This window comes from Dasypus novemcinctus, chromosome 15 (genome assembly GCF_030445035.2).
Source record: "Dasypus novemcinctus isolate mDasNov1 chromosome 15, mDasNov1.1.hap2, whole genome shotgun sequence".
In the NCBI taxonomy this organism is placed as follows: Eukaryota; Metazoa; Chordata; class Mammalia; order Cingulata; family Dasypodidae; genus Dasypus; species Dasypus novemcinctus.
Window position 1 is genome coordinate 4,063,720 of NC_080687.1, and position 22,639 is coordinate 4,086,358.

A 22,639-nucleotide genomic window follows, 5' to 3' on the forward strand; every position below is an offset into this window, starting at 1 on the left:
TGTGGGGAAATAAGCGTCCAGGGTGGCCGGGCCCCCGAGCAGGAAGTGCCCATGCCAGGCGCTCTGTGATGGGCCCCACACCCAGCCGAGCCCTCCCGTCCCTGCTGGCGACTAGAGACCTCAGTGGGGTGTTTTCTGGAAGTTGTTCCTTTGTGCTGGGGGAGCAGGTGACAATCGGCACCTCCTCCAGGACCGAGGGGCCCCCCTTCTGTTCCCGGCGCAGCCTGCACTCTTGGCCCTTTCCAGGCATTCCCAGACAGCAGCAGAGGCAAGGGGAGGGGAGAGGGGAGAGGAGCAAGTGGCGGGGGACAGCTGTGCGCTCGGGCGCGGGTCGCCTCGGGCCTGCTGGGTTCCCACAGTCCTCAGCTGCTTTTAGAAGGGACCTTCAGTCCATCCACCTCAGCCGCCTCCACAGGCGCAGCCCCTCTTCAGCTCTGCTGCCGAGGTTGTGTCTGCCAGAACCGCCAGCCGCCTGGAAAAGAGGTGGGGGCTCAGCCAGCCCCCGGCCCCCCGGAGCCTCTGCTCCAAGCGTCGGGGCGCCTGGCATCAGGCACAGCCTGTTGGGACTTGGCGAGGCCTGGCAGCTGGCACTGGCTCCGCGCCACACGGCTGTCGTCTCTGTCGAGGCTGCCGCCCCTGCCGCCTCCTTCCAGGGGGGCCGCGCTCCTTCTGTCCCGAGCCCTCCAGGGCTTCCCTGGGTCCGCCTTCTTGGCGCAGGCTCGCGGGCGTTGAAAGCGCGATCGGCCTCCTCCGCTGCCTCACTGGGAGGCCCTCCCTGGTGGGGGGCCGCCCCCTGGCGGGACGCGTGCCTTCTCTCTCGAGCTGTGGTCTCTGGAGGGCGCCCCTGGCGGGCAGGTCCTGCTTCCGCTCTGAGCTGGTTAAACTCCGACTCAGGGTCTGCAGGTCAGCCATGCTGGCTTGCTGAGCTTGAAAGAGTGACTGAGACCCCCTGCTGTGGCACCTCCGTCCCAGCAGCATAAAGCGCCTTGCTCATCTGTCTACTTCTTGGCAGAGTGAGGCTAGAATTAGCTTCTCGTGTCCTCTGTATTCTCTGCCTCTCTATGACTTTGTCCAACTGAGGCAGAAATGTTCCCACACAGCTCCTGGCACAGTGAGGCCGCGGCTTAGATAACTGAACATTTCCAGCACATGGGAAATGACTGGGAGGTTTGGTTTTCTTGTAGATTCTTTGCCTTTTAAACTGCCAGTGCAAACACTGTACTTAAGACACTGTACTTAAAACACTGTACTTAAAACAAATTCCATTTGTTTTAGGGGGACCAAGGGTTTATTGTCATCTGAAAACATTTTTTAAGCACATGTTGTGAGCAGGGGGGCGCTAGATACATTCAAAGATGGTTCAGTTTCCAAACTTTTGAATTTGGGCCAAAAACTAACAGCCCCCATCCACGTCCCGCGTCGGTACGTGGAGAAGGTCCCAGCTGCCTTAGCTTCGGAGGCCGCTCACACACAGTGGGGCACTTTCATCTTGCTGTGTAGGCGACCGCATCCAATAGCCCTCCCCCCCCCTCGAGAGGGACCCAGACGAGCCCGAAAGACTGATCCTGTTTCACATTTGGTTAATGTTCTTCTCAAATGCTTGGCTATACTCCCATGCAGGAAATACCAAAATAAGTGAAAGATGGCATGTGCTAAAAGAAGACACTTCGAAGAATAAATTAACTCTCCCTATTGCAGATTGGAAAACAGTAGCGACTTCTATTTCTTCTTCTGGGTTGCTTAGCAACACGGCCAGGAAAATGAGTTGTCTGCCCTCCTCCATACCACACACACCCTTCCTACCCATTTTAGAACACAGGAGCATAATAAGTTCATTTGTTTGTGTTTTAAGAATATTGAGATATTTCACCCCTTTCTTCACAGTTAAGAAAAGCTGCATTTTGAGATATATTAAGTGTGCTTAAGCAGCTTTTGAGGTTTTCTTCCTCTGAAATCGTATTTTTGCTCTAGCTCTTTTGACATTTTAGAATGGCCTTATACAATAAGAGTTTCTTCATACAAATATTTGTGGCAACATACCCAGGAACCTCCCCATTTTCCCAAAAGGCTGTTTTCTGAGTGGCCTTCTAGAAACACGCAGCTGGCCTCAAGAAGCAGACCCTGGAGACCCCCTTCCCACCCATGAGCTTTTTCAGTCCCGTGTCTCAGTACCTGGGGAAGAAACGTGCCGGGTCGTGTGGGCGGAATGGAGCTGCCCATTATCCTCCCACGCCTCTGACTTCTGTAGATTATCCCATCCGTCAGATGGGAGGAGTGGGTGGGAGGAAAGAGGAGAGCAGCCGATGCGGACGCGCTCTGCAGAGAGGAGCCTGGTTGCCTGACTACAGCGGAGAGGCCCGTGGCAGGAAGGGTGGCGGGGGAGGACGGAGGTAACGGGGACGACTGGGGGCCAGGGGTGGCCGGGAAGGCAGTGCCGCACAGACGTTGAAATCTTGCTGTCTCCCGACCTTCACGTTTTGGAAAGGTGATGTTCCTTGGGTTGACGCCTTGTGCAGACGCGGCCCTCGAGTTGCCGGGGGCCAGGATTTGCCGAATGCCCGCCGTGACCGCCAGTACATGGCGCTGCGTGTGGGCACGCGGCTCCTGCCCCGGCACAGGAAGGGGATGCCCGGACACACCGAGGGGAGGTGGCCATGGCGTCCCTTAGGGCTGCAAAACTCAGCGGGACACGAAGGAAGGCCGACTCTCGTGCCAGGGGGCACGGGGAGGGCCGTTTCGTCTGCTTCAAGGGTTTCTCAGGCCTTGTCTTCCTCCTCATCCCAACGTGGTGAGCCTGAGTGGCCTGAGGAACCTGGGAGCCCAGGCGCAGGGTGTCCCCATCCCGGGGAGGGGCCGGGCGCGTGGGGAAGAGCCGAGTAAGCCGACCTGTGCCGCCCTTATCTTCCAGGGCCTGTGCCGCCCCCTCTCTTCGGAAGATTTGGACTCAGTAGGAGACTCAGTGTAAAAGACAATGGAGCGAGGCCTGTGGTTTGTGATTGGGCGGAGGTTTACCTTTCCTAAGCAAAAGTTGAATGGCACAAAACACAAAAGAGTTTTGCACACCCTGAAATTACAAAGCCCGAAGCACGGAAGAGAAAGCCACGCTTTTTAGATTCACGATGCTGGTCCTTGGAGAGAGAGCTTTTTCTTACATCTTCTACGTTGATAACTGGGGGCATTTGCACATGAAGTTGACATGTGCTGCAGTTTTGGCATGAGGCCTGCCTCTTGATGAATTTCATATATGGACCCCATTTCCAGAATAAGATGTACCGATGATTTAGTGACAAAAAAGAGTCATAATTTCTGTAGTGGGGGCTTTCTTTTTTACTCATAACTATAATTTTTCCGCACTTTCTATAAAGCGGATTAGAATGGCACTAGCAGACTTTTCTTAAAAAGTTATATTCTTGGTAAATGTGGATTGTTGGTTTTTAAAGATGTTATTATTGAGAAATAATTAAAGTATTTCATGGAGTTTTTTTTTTCTTCCTGGAATGGTAGACAAAGCTACACATCATTCTGTGGTTCAATATGTCTAAGGAAAAAATTATGGCAAAGACACATCTCCTGGAGACTCCAGCATTAGGCATTAGACCTCTTTTTGCAAACAAGGACTTTTTATTTTTTAAAATTGTTTTTCATTGGAAGCAGCATAAATATAACGAGTTAAATGCCACATGAACTTGCTCAGTGGCATTGTTACAAATAATGTAATTTTTTCCTTACAACCATCTGTGTAATTTTTTAAATATGCAAAGGCTAAAGCTAGGAACCATTGTTTTAGTTCTGTTTTGTTTTTTTACACATAGACGTAAAAGGAAAAAAAAAGTTGCACATTCTTCTTAAAAATCTATTTGAAAATTCTTAAGTGGTTCTTAATAAATCAGACCCCAACTATCCAAATCTCATTCAAATAAACCATGGATCTCACTGTTGTTTTGGGAATTTTCATGTGCAAAACTCCTTTTGTGTTAAACCAAGTAAGTCTCTGATTATAATCCATTGTCAAATATTAACCTACTAATTCCACTTTTCTAGTGCTCTGTTTAAAAATTATAGTCTACTTTGTTTAAAACATAAAATAATTATTTTAAAGTCTGAACTTTAAAATTTAATTTGTCTGGTCTATTGTGTTTAAGTCGTGTCCTAGTGATCATTTACTAGTTTAAATGCTAACAGTTTAAGACTTGCAAAGCATGGTTTTGATATTCTACAGGCTTGATGTATCTCAGTAGGTGATAAATTTAAAATGTATGATGCAATTTGGAGGCTTTTGTCAATTTTCCTTGAAATTTTTTTTTCAAATTTTACTTGAAAACTGAGCTAAAAAAAAAAAAGCGTGCTTCAAGGTGAAGAGAAATTCAGTTGTCATACACTGTTTTAAATGTTATTGATTTATCCCCTTGATAAATTGTTCAACTAGCAGATTTTACCATCTGGTTTGTAGTTCTATATTTTACCATCGCACTTTCCAAGTGAATCAGATATTCCAACCCAAAGGGAAAAAAGTCCAGGCACTCAAATGCGTTTGAAAACTTGGCCTTATAATAATTGGTGCCTCCGCATCCTGTCTGTTGGAGCAACAGGCACTTCTCTGGCAAGTTATTCAAGAAACGCAAAGCGAACCTTCCATCTTGGAAGAACAATTCATAAGAATACCTGTGCCAAACTTCAGGCCTTGAAACTGTTTCCAATAGAAATGGACAGACTCCTGCTGAGATCAAAAGGCTGCTTTGTTTCAGCTGAAACAGTAAACATCTGTGAAGCTGCCTGTACCCTGTCCACTCTGGTTATGTCTTTCTAAAATGCATTACTTAATACAGTTGAGTCCATAAAAGATTCGTAGGTATTTGCCTGAACTGTCAAAAATGCAAAGAAAGCAGTGGAACAGCAAATGTAAATCTGGTGGGGTCAGATGGTCCAGAACAAAAATAAATTCCAGTAACTTTAGCTTCCCTGCACTATCACTCGAAAGATCCAGTAAATGCTATTTGTTCTGGAGAAATGGCAACTATTGCCCACTGATTTGAAGCCCACGGCGTGTTTAGACACGGCAAAAAGAAACCGGCTCTTACTAATTGCCGAGAGATATCATGGCCAATTTTCCATTCATGCAGTTCCAAGGGAAATGCTATTCCACAGCATTTAATCTCTGGAACATATGACTTTTATTAAAGGACTGTTTTAGAGGCAGTAGATATCATTTACTTTTGGAAACTCAAGTCCCTCAGGGACTGAAACAGCAAACCCGTTATAGACTTTGAGATCTCTTTTTATGCAGAGCATAATTCCATTATCCTACAGCAGAAATAAAAAATCCTTAGCAACAACACAGGCAGTTTCAGTTCATTGGTGGAACAAAATTGGTGATTTATAGGCACTTAGAGTTTCCTTACTTAGAGAACCCTCTTTTAAAATTAGACGCTGAATGTTTAAAGCGTTCTGGTGAGCAGGAGAGTGCTCCACTCAAAGCTGGGCACATCTTTGTCCCTATGGTCAACGTTAGCCGTGTCCTGCAGACCTTGGACTGCACTTGAAGTTTGAGACTTTTCCGTTTGCACTCATTTTCTTCTTAGGCATTGGAGGAAGAGATATGATAACTATTTCACTGCTTTCAGCATTTTACAAATGCAAAACCTAGTGACATATCCAGGGTGACTTCAGGGTGAGCGCAAAAGACTGGAGGCCACGCGGTGTGTTTCTTCTTTGTCTTGCTTTGTCAGTGAAGCAGATAAACAGTCTTCACAGCTTCTGCACTGCCATAGGCTTTTGAGAAGTGTGAGATCCTCCCCCCTGTACACATCCATGTATACATATACTGGCTCATCTGAATATTACAAAACCAAATATCATTTATTAGAACATCTTGAACCAGCATTTTATATACCATAATTCCGATGTTCACTCACCAGGGTATTTTCTGGTTGCATCCACTGTGGAGCTATATGCAATTGCATTTTTTTTTTTTCCTTACAATTAAAAACAATGAAGCCTAAAAACCACGTTCCTTATAAAAGTGAATGTAAATATAGAATCAGCTCCCTGAAAAATAATTGCATATATTTTAACTATTGGACTACATTTTTCCTCCCAGGCCATATATCTATACAAGTGTGTGGGTACCTGTGTAAATATTGAGGGCTCCCTGTGGCTGTGGCTTCTGTAAGTATTTGTGTTTGTGTGTAGACCTTAATTAGTCAAGTACGTCAACTTGTAACAGCCTTATAAGTTACTGGCTCTTCTGAAATTGTATATAAAATCTTTATGTCATAAGTTGCTACACTTATTAGTGACATATTAGTTGAGGCATGCTTGAGTTCAAAAGTAGTTTTCTAAACCATTGTGGCAAAATGGTTCCAAATATATTTAGGTTATATGTAAATATAAATTGAGACAAACCGAAGCATGAATACTGTATTAGCTCTCATATATAAGTGTACATTAATGTTTATATTGCTCTATCTTGGTATTCAGTTATTAGCATGATGGAATACTTTGGTGTTTCTCTATTGTATTAATATGTAGTGATTGCCAATCAATATTCAGTAAACAATGAAAAATTCTCTTATAGAGTTGGGGGTAGTTGAGTAGTGTGTGGAAAGGTAAATAGAAGAGATACTCCAAACGATATTTGATTAGAAATGTTTGATAGTAAAGCCAGATAACCTATAAGACGATGCTGTGTGTTCTTTCAAAACACTGTTCTCAACTGTTGACACATTTTGCGTAGTAGCCTTACTTTACTTGCTTTAGGTGTGGAGCTATACCTGCATCAACGTATACACACTTGACGTGGTCGTGGTGAATTTGCTATCTGCATGTACATTTGCCCACTTAGGCATTTTTACATTTTACTTTTGCTGGCATCTCTAACTGTGCATGCCAGTGGTGACTATATTTGATTGCAATATCCCACAGAAGTATGGCGTGAAATTTAAAGGTATATTGAATTCAATACACCAACTGCCTGATGCAGTGTGTTACACTGTCAGCTGAAAAATATTTGTAATTCTGTGCCTGTAATGCATGTGGAAAAGATAGGAAATTTGAGGCCCTGACTGTAATTTTTAAGGGTGCATGATATATGGTGTCTTTAAAATGTGGTTCATTTTAGTGAAAATGATGGATAAATTCCAAGTTGGTATAAACGAACCGTGTAATACCTGGGTGTTTGTATTATTTGTGGCCACAGAATGTTTTTGAAGCCAGGGCAGCAGGTATCTGAGAGGAGATAGCAAAGAAATATGTAAGTGTATATTTTCTTCTAATGTGTATTTTAAGTTTATATTAATCAGCAAGCAAGGAATTGAGTTTACTTGTTCTAAAGATTCTTTACTTTGAAATAAACTATGAAAGTCATAAATTCAGATAAAATTGGTGTAAAGAGGTTGACATGACTTTTTCCTTAGAGCCTAAGTGGCTTGGCTGTGTGCTCTTCTCTTTAAAAATAGTATTTGGTGTTAACATGTTTTAAACAGCAATGCATTGGAAAACCCATTAATCTGAGCCATCAGCAGAGTTTTACAGAGCAAAAGGCTGATGCAATGCTTCCTTGAACTACCCAGTTTAGAAGGTTCCATCGCTTTGTGTTGTGGTTTCACTGTATGATATACCTTGTGTTTCACACTGGACCATGTTTTTCCTCTTGAAGTTAACTTTGTGACACTTACAACCTTAGAATAACTGTATAATAAACAGGAGAAAAACATTTATGTTGTTTGGTGAGTTTTTTTGAGAAAACATGGTAAGTAGACGTTGAAGTTGAGATGATTGTGCATCGTGCAAAGTTGCATTCCTAAGCCAGTAACATGGAATTCTTGTGATTTAATTAGTATCAGCAAGTGATACTCCAGATACTGCAGACATCTAGATTATAAAATATTGACAATAAGACAAAATTAAAAAGAGTATTGAATGGAGAGTTCTGTTTCATTTGGTTACTTTCAAATCAATAATATACCTTTCTCTCAGAGTTGTCTTAGGGCGAGTTTGTCAGACAAACTGGCGACTGGTTGAAAAAAAGGAAATAACATGCATTTTTAAAACATGCTCACTGCCTCCTGGTTTTGAAGGCATTCTTCCCAAGGTTGTCTAATTCCAGGAAAAAAAATGTGCATGTTTAAATATGTATGTGTGTGTAGGCAAATATTTTAAAGCACTGAATAAATTAATACATACATACGTAATACTTGATTCCCAAATTTTAATTTACAATAAAAATCTAGTATTTTTTCTTTATAATATGGTATAAGAAAACAGAAAATTCTAGCCTAGTTATAAAAATATTCTACATTAAAGTTGTTATAGAAGTTCAAAATTGGAGGTTTAAAGCTAATGTTTTTACTAGATTTATTTAAAGTTTAAAAATTATGGTTAGCTTCATTGCTTCTCTTTATTATTTCCATGATACATTTATTTTTAAAATGTTGCCTCCCTTGTCTCTATTAGGATAGACCTAATGCCAATATTCCCATTTTCATTTTCCCCTCCTCTAAGTAAACTAATTCTTGAATAACTACTCTCCAGTCTTTTAAAATACTTAAGCAAATCTTCTTGATAACATTTTACATTGTTCAGGATTCATTGTTTGTTACAGTACTACACAGTTGCCTATGCCATAAACTTTATTTAGGCTGAGCATACTATGAAGACATAAGAAGTTTGGAAAAAGGAGTTTTCTTCATGCCTCCTTTCGAACAATGGAGACTTATTAGTAATTGCGAATTTATGTCACCAAGTTCACTTGATAAGTAAATGAATGTTTGGTTTTTCTATAAACACAAGGGTTTCGAGCTCTCTTTAGCAAGATTGTGATTTCATTTTGTCATGATTGTAGTTTTGCAGATTTTGTAGGCCTCAAGTCAAGACCACTAAGACAACTGTTGGAGTTTTAGTATTTACTGTTGTCTTTTCTTTATAGAGTTCCTCCAGAAGTCATATAGAGGTACTACTTGATTTCTAAATTCCTTTTTATAATTTTCCATTTAATAGTAACTCAACAAATTCATTACTGTAAGCCAAGACAAAATGTGCAATACAATTACCAACAGCCAAAGCCAGAGTTATCTGGTGAGATTGTCTGCCTTCCTTGGACTTGGGTATTTCCAGCATCTTTCTATGATGCGGACCTCGGCCGAGTGGCAGCATCTGTGTGGATGTCAGGAATAACTCCTACCACTTACATTTCAAGACGACCTGTTCTGCGCTCCGCATTCGTCAGGTCCATCTTGGTAAAATGTGGTTAGAGCTTGATGTCGCTTTCTCACCTACTTCAGAAAGTGCGCTGTGTTCTCCATCTGTTTCAGGATCTGAAGCTGGAGAGCTTCCCTTGGGCTGTGTTCTTACTTAGGGCAGCTCTTTGACGAAGGTGTGCCATAAAAGCGTCCAGTTCCAGCAGCCTGCCAAATGGTTCCCGTTAAACCTGCTGGGAGGTGATGACACTTCAGATGTCACAACATCTCTTCGAGCAGCTAATGGCATTACGTTCTGGAGACTGAAAATACCATAATGTGAATTAAAAACAGTTACCTTCTAGAATAACTGTATGGTTTGTGCTGCACACCCAGATGCCACAGAAGTAAAGTAAGCGCAAAATCATATCCGCGTGTAGACCTATACAATGGCTTATCTGCTCAGAAAAACCACACAGATCTGTTTGATTTTAAAGCACGCGGAAAATAGGTGGGTTTTCCTGTGTCTATTGGTCGTAAATAAAGACTGGGCAGTCTCATTAGGTTAATTCTGAAGAACAAGAACTTACACATTTTCCCTTACTATTTTCAGACTTATGGAAAATAATCCAAAAGTTCCGGCACAAAGATAGGCTGTTTCGGTGGATTAGCAGCAAGCACAGGCAGGAGCCAACTGCTTGCTCAGAGGTGGGGAAAGCTCAGCTGGCACTGTGGCTGACACTCAAGCAGGCAATGTTTGGCGGCTCTTTTGAAAATGTAATTCATTAATTGATAAGGCAGTTATAGTGAATAATATCCCACAAGTTTTTAGAATGTTAGAGTTGAAAAGATGCTTGCATGTATTTTGGATCAGAGTTCTGTGTCGAGTGTGTGATGGTCTTATTAAAAGACCAAATTTTCAGAATTGAGTACATCAATTGCGGGCATTACTGCTACGAAACATGTTAAGAGTCTATTAATTTTGGGTGCTGGATGAAAGAATGCACCTCTGTATCCTAAAGTTTAAAACGCCGCGTGACAAGGCAGCGCCTGCCAGCCAGCCACGAGGCGCCTGCGTTATTAAGCACCATTTGCGATGCTGCTGGGAGGAACCCCCGGCTCAGAAAGCCCAGGTCCGCGGCTCAGGCACTGGCCTGGCAGCTCTCAGCCCGGGGCGCCACCATGTCCACAGCCAAAGCAGTGATACGGGATAAAAGGACTCGCTGTTTGAAAGTCACATGCTTTCTCCTTGGACGTGGCCGTGGGGAGACCAACATCAGATGTCTGCCTCGTCTCAGCCTCGTATTCCAGTTTTACCAATCCAGGGTTTTCACCCACAGACTCGGTGAGCGCCAGCAGAGTCAGGCAGGACGGCCTTAGTGTCACATGGACAGAAACGCTGCGTCCCAGGCAGTGCCCGAATCCCTTGCTCACCTGCCGTGTTCCAAAGGTGGGCCACCGGTCACAGCAGCAGCTGGACGAGAGGTGCTCCAGCCACCAGGCTCACCGAGGCGGGTGGGAGGTAAAACCACTGGGCATCGCGCGTAGTGTGTGACGTTCAGGAGCGTGCCTGAATAACACAGAACCGCTAGAACGTGCTGCAAGAAAGCGGCTGTCCCTCTGCTATGAATTGAACTTCACCCCAGTCGCGTCGGCTTTGATGGGCACATCTGGTGGAGCGTGCTGATCCTAACCCACAGCTCGGGAGAATGTCTGAACAGTGGGTTGGCCAGGGTTTCCTCTGCCAGGTTAGTTCTGTTGTTTTTTTAGGAGGTGCCGGAGATTGAACCCAGGACCTCGTACATGGGAAGCAGGCACTCAACCACTGAGCCACACCCACTCCTGGATCAATCTTTTGATGAAAACGTCAATCTTTGAATCCCCCAGGTCAGGTACAGTGGGACATCAAGGAAACCACGGGAGCCTTTCTTCTCTCCTGAGCGCAGCTGAGGCTGGAGTGGGAGGAGCTCGAAGGGAGGCGCGTCAGCTGAGGAAGAGTGGGTCGCCGTGGCGTCTCAAATCCCACTCCAGACGGGCTTTCCCTTGTGCTCCACGGACGCCGGCCCCGTGAGCCGCCCCCACCACCTCCGCTGCGTCAGGCCAGCCGAGGAAGGTCTGTGCCGTCAAGCTGCGCTCGCTGTTTAGAAATTCCCCTGCCGTGTGCAAAGGGTTTCCTCCAAGAATGGATTCCAAGATGGAAACATTCACTGTCAAAGTCCCGGCGCTCGCTGAGGGGCGTTTGGCGCTGTCTCGCCCTCGGGGCGCTCCCAGGTGGTCTTCAGCGGGTTTGCTCTCACAAGGCTTGGGCCACAGCAGACTAAAAACCCCAGGGGCTCGCTGGGCTGCCTCTCGTTCCTGCGTAGCTTAGCCGCGCTGCTCTGTCAACAGCCTGTAACCTGCCCGGCGCTTCTGTCTTTACCTCAAAACGTGGAATTAGCAAACCCTCAGAGTGCGGTAAGGCTGACTTTTTCTTTCAGGCATTCCCTACAAACTGAAGAAAAAAATGTTCCTATTATAAGAAAAGGAAGACTAGTGGAGGAGCTGAGAAGGAGGCCTCATTCCGGTGCTCTTGCAGTGGGCCGTGGAGGGGTGAGGGGATGTGGCGGAAGTCTGCCGAGAACGGGGCCTAGAAGGGCAGGGAACGTCCAGTGGCGGAGGACTGGCCGGCCTGGTGGACACAGCGGCGTCCAGTGCTGACGGCTGGAGGACAGGCGGCTCGAGTCGAGGCCCCCTTCCCGGGGACCAGGCCCGCTCCCCACAGGCGCAGCCAGGCCGCTGGACGCTCAGACCTTCTAACCACAGCTTCGTTCTCTTTCTGTCCCCATCCAGAGCTCCCAGCATGGCGGCTCCTCCACCTCCCTGGCGTCCACCAAAGTCTGCAGCTCGATGGACGAGAATGATGGCCCCGGAGAAGGTGATGACCGTGGGCCCTGGTGTCCAAGGAGAAGGCTCTGCTCGTGCAGGGCCCGAGGTGGGGTGGCCAGAGGACGCCGGGGAGCCGCGGCTTCTCGACAGAGCAGGCCGGACGAGCACGGGCAGTCCCTGCTGGGGCCAGGGCTGCAGGTGGTCCCCCCGAGCTGAAGCCCCTCTCGGAACAGGCGGGGGCGGCATCTTGCTCTGAGGGAGAAGGCCAGCTGTGCCCCGCGTTGGAAATAAGGGAGTGCAGTTGCTGCCTCCATTTCCCTAAACTCTTTTTACTCTTAATGTATTAAAGATAATTTAATCCCTTGGCTGGCATAGCACTGCAGATATGTCCTAACTTCTGTATAGGGAAATACGGCTCCACAGGAAGAATTCATGACAGCTGTTGCAAAAACAGTCTTCCTGCCCTGGGCTAATTCACTCTAGAATTTCTCCATGATTTGGTCAAATGCCCTGGATTCCAGAGCCACCTTTTTTCACACATTCACGGGGTTGTTGTAGACAAGCCCCTTCCCCTCCCTGCATCTTCGTTCTTTCTCTTCCATAAAATGCGGTGCGTTCTATGCCCGTATCCTCCTTGTGGATGGTTATGAGGCTCTAATCAGTGATGGGAAAAGATAGAGAAAAGCTTAAAATCATCCTATCAAGCCTCTGTTCAAGAATCAGCCCCTCTTATTTGTTTTAAAAGATATTTAATTTTTCAACCAAAAAGTACCCTCTGTGGGCAAGTGCTTTTATCATGTTAAGTGAGATGTGTGGTTTACATAAGAGTTATTTCCTGGCTCCCAGGCAATATGAGACTTTTTTTGTATTTCCGGAAGAAGTATGAAAAGTCAGCCACTGGAAGTCTCTTTTGTTGCAACATGTTGGATTCACCTCATGGAACAAAGATGGTACCTGGCTGAGCCTTTGGCTAAACCTAAAAGATAGATTTGATCAATAGCCAGGAAAAAATTGCCAAGCCACAGGCCCTGCCACGGGTGCCCGGTGGTCCCGCAGAAGGGAAGATGGAAGGGCCCTTCCCCCGCCCACCCACAGGGTCCCGCTTGCCCCAGCTGACAGCCGCCGGTAGTGAGCCTCAAGACTGTCGTCTGGGAGGGGTTTTGAGGGTGTGAAACATCTCCAGTAGGAGAGTAAATATACCCTTGGGCTGAGTCCATCCCACTGATGTGGAACCGTGGCATCTCTGAGGGCGGGAAGGCCGGGGGAGCGGCTGCGGGAGCGGCTGAGGGACCTCTGAGCTGGTCTCCCACCGGTTCAGAGGAGAACGTCACCTGTCGGGGGCGAAGAGGCCGCCCCAACGCCAAGGTAGCAGTAGCAACCGCACGGGTTCTAGATTCGCACCGTGCTTTTCAGGAATCCATCCCTCTAGAACCCAGACTTGCCGAGGCCGGGCATCAGCTGGAAGCAGAACCTGGGTGCTAACACCGAGGTGCGGTCACAGCCGCCCCTGGAGTCCCCGACAAGGCCTCGACTTTCCCTTGAGGGTAGATTTTCAGTCCTAGTTTATGATGGAAGGTCTGCGGAGAAACGCATTGGGGAATTCACTGTTTTCAGGCTGCCTGAGGGGGGCCAGGATTTACAGCTGTAAAGCATGTAGATTTCAGGGCCCCTCTATAAAAGGCTTTTTACACCCTGAGATGTTAAAGGTTATCCAGCATGTTTATATGGCCTCAGCGTGGCTTATTTAGTTTTATGGCCTTCGATGCTTAAAGCCTTATTAGGCATTGGTAAAATATTTCCAAATGCATTTTCAGGGGAAAATGTGTTGTGTTAGTGGCACCAGCATAATTGAAACTACAAAATTGTTCTGTTCACAGACACAACAGATATTGCAATTTCACCTCAACATCTGCTCCCCAGGTTGCTGGCAAGCACATTTGTCTAAAATCTGCCCACGGACCCCGGGAGGGGGCCAGTCGGGAGGGATTTTACGGAGATACCCATTTCAGGAAGTGGGAAAGCAAGAGTCCCAGCAGCAGGCGGTTTTCAGGCGGTGTCAGGCCGCCCGGGCCGCACCCTGCCCTCGCGCCCGGCGGGTGGCCGGGGCACGCTGCTGATGCCCCCCAGGAGCTGGAAGGGGGGCCCCACCGCAGCGAGCGCGCCAGCTGCTCTGCCCCGGGGCGCCCCGGCTCCCCCTTCCCCGCCGCCGGTGTGCGCGGCGCCCGCGGGAGCCTGGCCCCACTGTACAGAACATGAAATATCGGTTCTGACTCCGTTCCAGGCTATTAGATGGTACTTTGAAATGTCACCTTTCTGCAACATCTGTGTTCTCTTTTCTACCAATAAAAACCTACTAATGATTCTTTCAGAAGTGTCGGAGGAAGGCTTCCAGATTCCAGCCACGATAACAGAGCGGTATAAAGTCGGCAGGACAATAGGCGATGGAAATTTTGCTGTTGTCAAGGAATGTGTAGAAAGGTGAGATGGATGTCATTTGCATTGAACTTTAAAGGAAACATTTGGCGTTCTGTGTTCCGAGGTTGCATCTTTATTTGCAGTCCCTGGCCCATATGGAATAGGTTACTGTTTCAACCCCGGATGTCAAAAAAAAATTTTTTTTAAAGAAAAGCCATCTAACAACAGATTTGAAAAATGTAGTGATTTCTGGGGACAATCTATAAATTAAGGGCTTTGATATGCTTTTTTAATGTACTCAGCAAAACACTGCCAGAGCTTTCAGGTCAGACTTTTTATTTTGTTAAAAAGACATATCAAAGCATTTTCCTGCCCTTTATTGAGACATGTTTTTGTGGAATTCAGAGTGTGCTTTGTGGAGAGTTTATATCTCTTTAACACATGCCATTGTGAACGTCAGGGCAACGCCAGCCTTGAAAAGCTTTAAAGTGCACGTGTGATCCCAGCGCCAGCCACTCTGGTCCCTCACGACACGTCCCGGGGAAGGAGCCAGGGCCTCCGCGGGCCAGAGGCAAGGGCTGAGAGTGAGGGCTTGTCCCTGAGTTTTGATCCTGCGCTGGTGACTAGATAGAGACGTGACAAGTGACGCCGCAGCAGAGCTGGGTGGCTCGACTTGGGGGCCTGGTCAGCCAGCAGCTTTGCCTCCAAGCTGGGGGGGCACGCACTGGAGGGTCCCGGGGAACTTGCCTTAGAGGCCCTGAGATGTGCTGGGATTTCAGGGGCTCCCCGGGGCCCTGCTGCCCTGCCCCGGGTAGCTGAGCCTCCAGCCACCCTCGTGCCACAGGCCTCAAGCTCTGCTCCACCCCAGCAGACCAGCCAAGCCGGGCACCCTGCAAGGAACAGGGGCAAGGGCCCTCTCTGGCAGCCACTTTTTGAGCACGAGGCAGAGTAATATGTCGTTTGAAGCACTTTGGCGGATTCTGCTGAGCCTCCTTCTCTGCTCCCCCCTTTCTGGCCCTCACAGAGCCAGTCCACCCACCATGTTACTGCTGAGCATGGCCCTCTCCCCATAATTTCCTGGCTCCCACCCCTCTAGAAACAGCAGCAGCTCTGCCTACTGAGCGTACACCAGGTTCATGGCTCTTAACACAGGATATTTCATGTAATTCTCACAACAATCCCATAATGCCAGTATTGTTTTCTCCATTGTATAGAAAGTCCAAAGTTAAATGCCCAGAATCATTCAGCCAGTAAGTAGCAAGCATAGCTGCGAGTCCAGCTCTAACTCCAAAACCACTGCCCTTCCCTTCCTCTCTATGGAGTTTTCCAGAAGAGCACGGCTTAGTGGACCCCACTCTGCCATCGACTCCAGACTAGCTCTGAACATCCCAGAGCTTTTGAGGTGACTCTTCGCCCTGCTCAACGCCGTGCAGCCTGCACTTGTCCCTGTATAAACAAGATAGCAATTAAATGGGAAGGCACTGCTAAGGGGTGCCCCGAGGTGCACGCGTGTGTGTGTTTATGATTTCGTGTTTCCTGTATGCTCCTACTGACAGGAAACCCCGCTCCTTTTCACTTTACTTCCCCTGGAGCAGCACATTCTGCATTTAGCAGACGGCTCTGCCCTCCGCTGCAGGTGTCCACTCATGGGCCAGCACCACCACCTGTTAAGTCTGACATGTCCCTCAGGGCCCCGTGCCGTTTTTCCTGGCTGGGACACAGAGCAGGATGGCACCTATTCCAAGAGTACAGTGGGCTGCTCACAACAGAAATCTCTTGTGGATCCATCCAGATGTAACCTCTTTCTTTCTAATCTGGATTTTCCCCATTTTACAAGAGTTTGCAGCCTGGGTCTCAGCGTATGAACCTTCAGAGGCCACACACCAGATTGCTCTAGTGCTGGGGCCCCACTGGAGAGTGAGGACATGTGGCAGGTGCCCTCTCTCCAGCGTATCATGGAACATTCTCTCAATATTTTCCCATGGTCCAGGACAATAAAGGCAAACAAGGAATGTTCTAAATGGCATTCGTGGCTGGTGGGTGCCGTATTTTGGAGGATGACTGTGTAGGAACAAGCCAGTGTTTCTTCTCTGTTAATGACATGCTGTCACGGGTGTTTCCCATGGCCGTGGGCAGAATTGTGCAGTACAGCATGGGCCTTTTTCCCATGGTCCTGGGCCAGCAGGGTATTTGGTGGAGGCCACTGGATGCATTTACTGTCCTGCTTGTCCCCAGTAACAGTTTCCAGTGTCCTCGGGAGCCCCGAGGACATCTCAAGGCAGTTGGTGACCTGGGACGTGAGCTGGAGCCACCACTTCAACGTGGAAGCTCTCCTGTGGAACATTTTGCAGCCCCAGAGCAACCTCCGTGGGCGGAGAGCCCCGAGGGGAGGCCGGAGCTCGGTAGAGGGCGTGAGTGAGGGTCCCCCTGGCCGTCCTGGTGCCGTGTGGGCTGAGAATTACCGCACAAGGACAGAGACAGTGGCACCGCCTGCTGCCATCCCGGGCTCTTGGCCGCCCTCCCCACATCAGTGCTTGATTTTTTTGGGGTGTAGAAATCAGAACTGGATTCGAATTCCTGCTGCTTCCCCTCTCCCACCTCACCTATATACCTGAGGAATTGCACAAAAATACCCCTGGCTCTAGCAACGAATGGAGATAGACTCAAAACCACACAAGGGGGTCTGCCCTGCCACCAGAATGGGTTGCAGTCACCTAAAAAGTCTTCCAGATCCTCTCTGCACCTCAAGAACCAGGTGCCTATAGTTTGAAGGCATTTTCTCCCAAACCGGGGCTTGGAGGATGTTGGGGTGTGGCTGGAGCGCCTCCTCTGCTTCTGAGGATGCTCCAGCACCTGGGAGCCACAGCCCTCAGTAAACTGAGAATGAAGCTCCCTGCCTGTCTGGCAGACCCCCTCGGAGGCCTCGATGCTGGGCTGTCAGGGTACCCCCTTACGAGGAGGCTGAGCTGGAGCTTTTCTGAGGTCACCTCGTGATCAGAGGCTGCTCCTCACTAACTCTCCTCCTCCCTTCCCTGGGTGGGCGCGACCTGCGGTCACTACACTAACTACGCTGGCTTCAGGCCCAGCTGGGCACGCCTGGGGCTGCGCAGAAGAGCCAGACGCAGCCCCTCTCCTTGAGCTGAAGGGGCGCTGCTGCAGAGCATCGGAAGCCTGCTGGCTTTTATAAAGGGTGTTTATCTGGGTAGAAGCTCTCAGCTACCTGGCCCTGAAGGCCCGCGCAGGGTGCTTTCTCAGCAGCCAGCAGCTGCGCGCAGGGTGCTTTCTCAGCAGCCAGCTGCCGCGGATTGAAGCAGGTGGCTGCCACACCTGGAGCCAAATGAGGCTGGTGAAATGAGTGAACGCTGTGATGGAGAATCGCTTGGCAAGGTGTTTTTCCTTCTCCACACATACTTTTAAAAGCCTTCAAAACATAGCAAACTTAAAAAAAGGGAACACATTAGAGTGTCCATGTTTGCCAGCCCATTCCTCTCTGGGCAGGCATCCCGCTACACTTCCGGGGCCAAGGAGGGTGGGTAGAAGGCCTGCGTGGAGCAAGGCTTTGTCCACATTGTTTATGGCAAACGTGATAATCTAGATGGAGTGAAAGCTTGTAAAATAGCCCCCTGCAGGCGCTCTCTAGTCGTTCCAGCTCTAACGTTTGGCCAAACCTAATACGAAGGTGACCTTACAAATCGGTTTTCCATAGACGAGGAAGAAGAAAGTGTGTCTGTTCTGCTGCTGCTTCGGTTGTGGCATGGAATGTTCTAGAAAATGGCAAGGTTATAGTTTGAGGAACAAACAAGCAAATGGCCTGTATTCACCAAGAATCCAGTTGTCTGGTATTGTCCTTAATGAGGACAAGGACCGTGTCCTGGCCACCTCCGTTGTCCCCAGGGGACCATGCTTGTTACTGCCTGCTGACCAGTTGCCCAGGCGCAGGCTCTGTGAGGAGGCAGAGACATTATTTGAGGTTTCACTTCTTGCCAACTGGTTTCATTTACCAGCCTGAAGCAAGCAGTTAAATTTTTATTCTTATGGTAAACATAAGTCGTAACACCAGTTTTTAGACTCGTTTTCCAGATCCCACAACTTCCCTGTAAACACGTCCTTCTAGTAAGTGAGGATTTTGTCGTGTGACTTGAGGATTCAAGAAAGGAAACTTGCAGTGTTCATTTTGGTACCCCTGTGTGTGACTCATTCTCTGGTATAAAATGTGGATCCCCATAATTGAGCATTTACTTGATTATGTACAGTTCTGTTCGGGACCACAAGGTCTGTTTCCTGCCAAGCCCGGGCACCGGCCCAGACAGGTTGCTTTCCTTCCCTCTTTGCCGTTGGCTGCGTGGTCGTCTGGGGGCCAACAAACTCACCCCCTCCCTGGGGGTCCTGCTCTTGGGCTGGCTGCGGCCCGGCAGGATTCAGGCTTCCCAGCCCGTCCTTTAGAGTACTTCACTGATTCCATGTAGACACGTGGCACTCAGGTGGCAGGCGTGGGGCTCACAAAGCTAAGGCACCTTCCACCCACCTCCTTGGGAGGCGGTGAGGAGAAGCGTCTGCTTGTGTTTTAGAGGGCCTCCCAAAGCCCCCTCCCCACTCTCTGGCCCTGCCCGGGGGTCCAGGCTAGATTACCCTGTCATAAAATGAAATGTTTGACTACAGATATGAAATCACTAAATTTTTTAGTGTTTCATGAAAAGCAATATTCAGAAACACATCGGGTCTAGTTGTCCTAGTTAGTATTTTCAAGTTTGTAAACAAACTCCCAAGTTCCTTTAGAAGACCCCGTGTTCCTTCTGTAGTGAGGAATTCCTTTGCATATGAGTAATTGATGCTCTCATTTATCTGTTTGCCAGCACGTTTTCAATTTCTAATGCTCCATACAGTTGAGTCTTGTTATTCACAGTAAAGTTCTACACAGTTGCCATGAATGCTGAATCAGTGACTCCTGAACCAGTGCCCCAGCAAGCCTCAGCCCGCAACCGTTTTCATCAGCCAGTCAATGCATAACCTTGATTTACATGTGTTTCTGTTTAGAGACAACTTATTTAAGATAAATTGTTGATTCGTTAACATTTAGCTCATAGCCAGTAGCACTGCAGCTCTTGCCTGCACGACGCTGATCCAATTGCCTGTTTTCTCCAGGAGGCGCATCTCAGTCTTGTGCTCAGGCACACTGGACACTCAGAGGCCACGTTCAACTGCAAAATCACCATCAAAAATGCAGGAAGTGACACACTGTGAAAAGGACACTTGTTTACAGTCTGAGAACCAAAACAAGAGGCAGAGAGGCCTTTTTTAAATAATTTTAATTTTTCTTTTTTTTTATCCCTCCTTTTGTGGCTTTTTGTGTATTGTCTGCTCTCTCTGTCCATTTGCTGTGTGTTCCTCTGTGTCCGTATTTCTTTTATTTCCCCTCCCCCACTGCAGCTTGCTTGCTGTCTGCTCTCTTCCATTCACTGTGCGCTCTTCTGTGTTTCTGCTTGTCTCCCTTTTTTTGTTGCTTCACCTTGCTGAGTTGGCTCTCCGCAGCATGCGGGTGAGCCTGCCTTCACAAGGAGACCCCAGGACACGAACCCAGGGCCTCCCATATGGTAGACAGGAGCCCAGCCGATTGAGCCACAGCCACTTCCCCAGAGAGGCCTTTTTGACTCAGCTGGGAATAAGAGCTTCGAGTGACCCCAGTTTTTCACCTCTGTGTGTGTGGCCAGATGACTGTGGAAGTGCCTCCAATGTTGATTTGGGGTTGCAAATAAACCCTAGCGAGTAGGCAAATTCACAAAGCCGGGGTCTGCAGATGGCGAGGGGTGACCTATTTTGTTTTACCTTCTACTGAAGTGCTTTGGTCCCCACCCCACCGCTTTGCTGAGGGTCCAGTGCTTTTGTGGGGGCAGCTCACCCCCCCTCCATCACGGGAGCTCTGCCCAGCTGTCGGCCTGCAGAACCACAGGGCATGGCCATGAGGGCTTTCCTTGGCCTCAGTCCACCTCCTCACCAGGCTAAGGCAATTTCAGGCTCTCAGTCTGGCTCCACAGACAGTCATGGGAACAGCCAAGCCCTAGCAGAGAAAACAGCCTTCAAAGTGATTCTGTTTTTCTGGTTTTACTCACTACACATCATCGTTATAATTCAGTCAACATTTGAGTGTTTTTTCACAAGCTTGCACCAATTAGGGGCCTCGAAGTGAGCAGAAGAAGCATTTTTAAAACTAAACAACATAAGTGATTTCCAAAATGCTCTTGAAATGCATTTTTACTGTGTGACCCCTTAATTTGTTCCTATCTATAGGCAAAGTACTTTTTCTCCAATCATATAGCTTGGAAGTCTGCCCTTTAATTCTCTGTATTAAAGATTTTACACCCTATTTTAGATTTTGGTCCTTAAGGAACCTCCTCATCCTATTCATTTGGCAGCCCCTCTTGGTTTAGCACCAGAAATGAAATGGCAATGGAAATAATGCTTGGGAAGTCATGGTTTGTTGTGATTTAGGTATGGATGGTGGCCTCTGACAAGAGGCTCGCCCTGTGCTTGGCATCGCAGTATCTTCGGTGCATGGACATGAGCTGGGCAGCAGTATCACCAACTGTCCTCCCACTTCTGTCACAGAGGAGGGGGGGCCATGTTTGCCAAACAGCGTGGGAAGTAGGGCCCCCAACAACAAGGGTCTTGACAGGACCTGTGTGTGGCTTTAGCGAGTCTCTGAGTCCTTCCTCCTCTCTTTCTGTGAAGCAAGACAGCATCACAGACCCAGGGGCCACGTGAAGACGAGACTGGTTCTCTCTACACCTTCCTGTGCACCGTGAGCACATAACCCCCGTGTGCTCCAGCAGGACTCGCAGGCTGGACGCTGAGCTGAGGGCTGAAGGGTGCGGGTCGCATCTTAAGGGTTTTCCGCATGGCCGTAGGAGCCACTCAGAAAACCATCGCCCACACCTCACAGCTCGAGGCTGCAGGGAGCCTCTGGGAGGAGAGGGCAGAGACATGCATCAGCTCTATGCCCCAGCCAGTAAGACTGTCTACAGAAACAGCTCACGATTTTCTATAGCAACATATTTCTTGTCATTACACTGGGTCAACCCATAAATGTTTACATGTTTCTTTTTTAAAAGGAAAAAAGTCCTTTTTAAAAATGTTTTTACATCATGATGCAAGATTCTTGGGTAAGAAATCAATCCCTAACAAAATGATTCGGTAGATATGAAATGAAGTTTTATTTTAAAAAACAAAAACCTCTCTCTTTGCAGGTCGACTGCTAGGGAGTATGCCCTGAAAATTATCAAGAAAAGCAAATGTCGAGGCAAAGTATGTATAAATTTATGCTTATCAAAATGTAGTCTTTGGGGGATAGAAAGAAACTCAAAGATAAGCTCCCAGATAAACTCGACATAAATATAAGTTCATCCTAACAGTTGCATTTTGGTGGAATATGTTATATACTTATAATTACAGTATAACTTTGTAAGTACTCCTGGAATGAAAGTTAGTTGGAATGGTTGCCTTTATACCTGATCCTTATCTTTATTTCCATCTTACCTTGCTTTTGTGATCTAAATTTCATTCCATCCTTCTGTATGAAATTATGGTCATTGTGATGGATTCTGAAATTTGCAAGTGTAATCCAAGGACCTTCAACAGCTTTTGGAAATTCTAGGCTATCTGAATATCACAATCTAAAAGATATTCATTATATTTTGCCCACATACATGTCCCTTGATCTTCAAATTGCATAGTTTTACTCATTCAGGTTAGTTCCTCATCTGCTTTGATACATGTGTTGATGAAGGTCCTTTTTCCTTCGGCAGGAGCACATGATCCAGAACGAGGTGTCTATTTTAAGAAGAGTGAAGCATCCCAATATTGTTCTTCTGATTGAGGAGATGGATGTGCCAACGGAACTGTATCTTGTCATGGAATTAGTGAAGGTATGTCATTTGGGAAAGGAAATCAACCTCACATACAAGGCACTATGCTCTCCTGTATAACTGAGCTCTGTTTTCCTCCCACCAATATTCCCTCTCTCGTTTTTATGCCTTGGCACGGTGGCCAAGAGGATGCACACAGAACACTGCCAGTGCTCAAGTCCCAGCCTGCCTGAGAGCACCCTGCCTTTCTGTGCCTCAGTTCCCTCAGCTACGGGTGCTATTGTGGGGTAAGAGGGAGGGGAGGAGCCCTGGGAAGTCGTTTCCCCA

At 47.5% G+C, this 22,639-nt stretch overlaps 1 protein-coding gene across 4 annotated transcripts in view; it reads left to right on the forward strand.

Annotated features, from left to right (window-relative positions):
- DCLK1 (doublecortin like kinase 1) overlaps positions 1-22,639 on the forward strand; it is a 305,725-nt gene that overhangs the window by 233,777 nt on the left and 49,309 nt on the right. For all 4 annotated transcript variants that reach the window (XM_058276956.1, XM_058276955.1, XM_058276957.2 and 1 more), the window contains exons 7-10: positions 12,003-12,087; positions 14,408-14,516; positions 21,695-21,752; positions 22,253-22,372. In XM_058276956.1, coding sequence (XP_058132939.1) covers positions 12,003-12,087; positions 14,408-14,516; positions 21,695-21,752; positions 22,253-22,372 — 372 coding nt within the window. The remainder of the gene's footprint in view (positions 1-12,002; positions 12,088-14,407; positions 14,517-21,694; positions 21,753-22,252; positions 22,373-22,639) is intronic.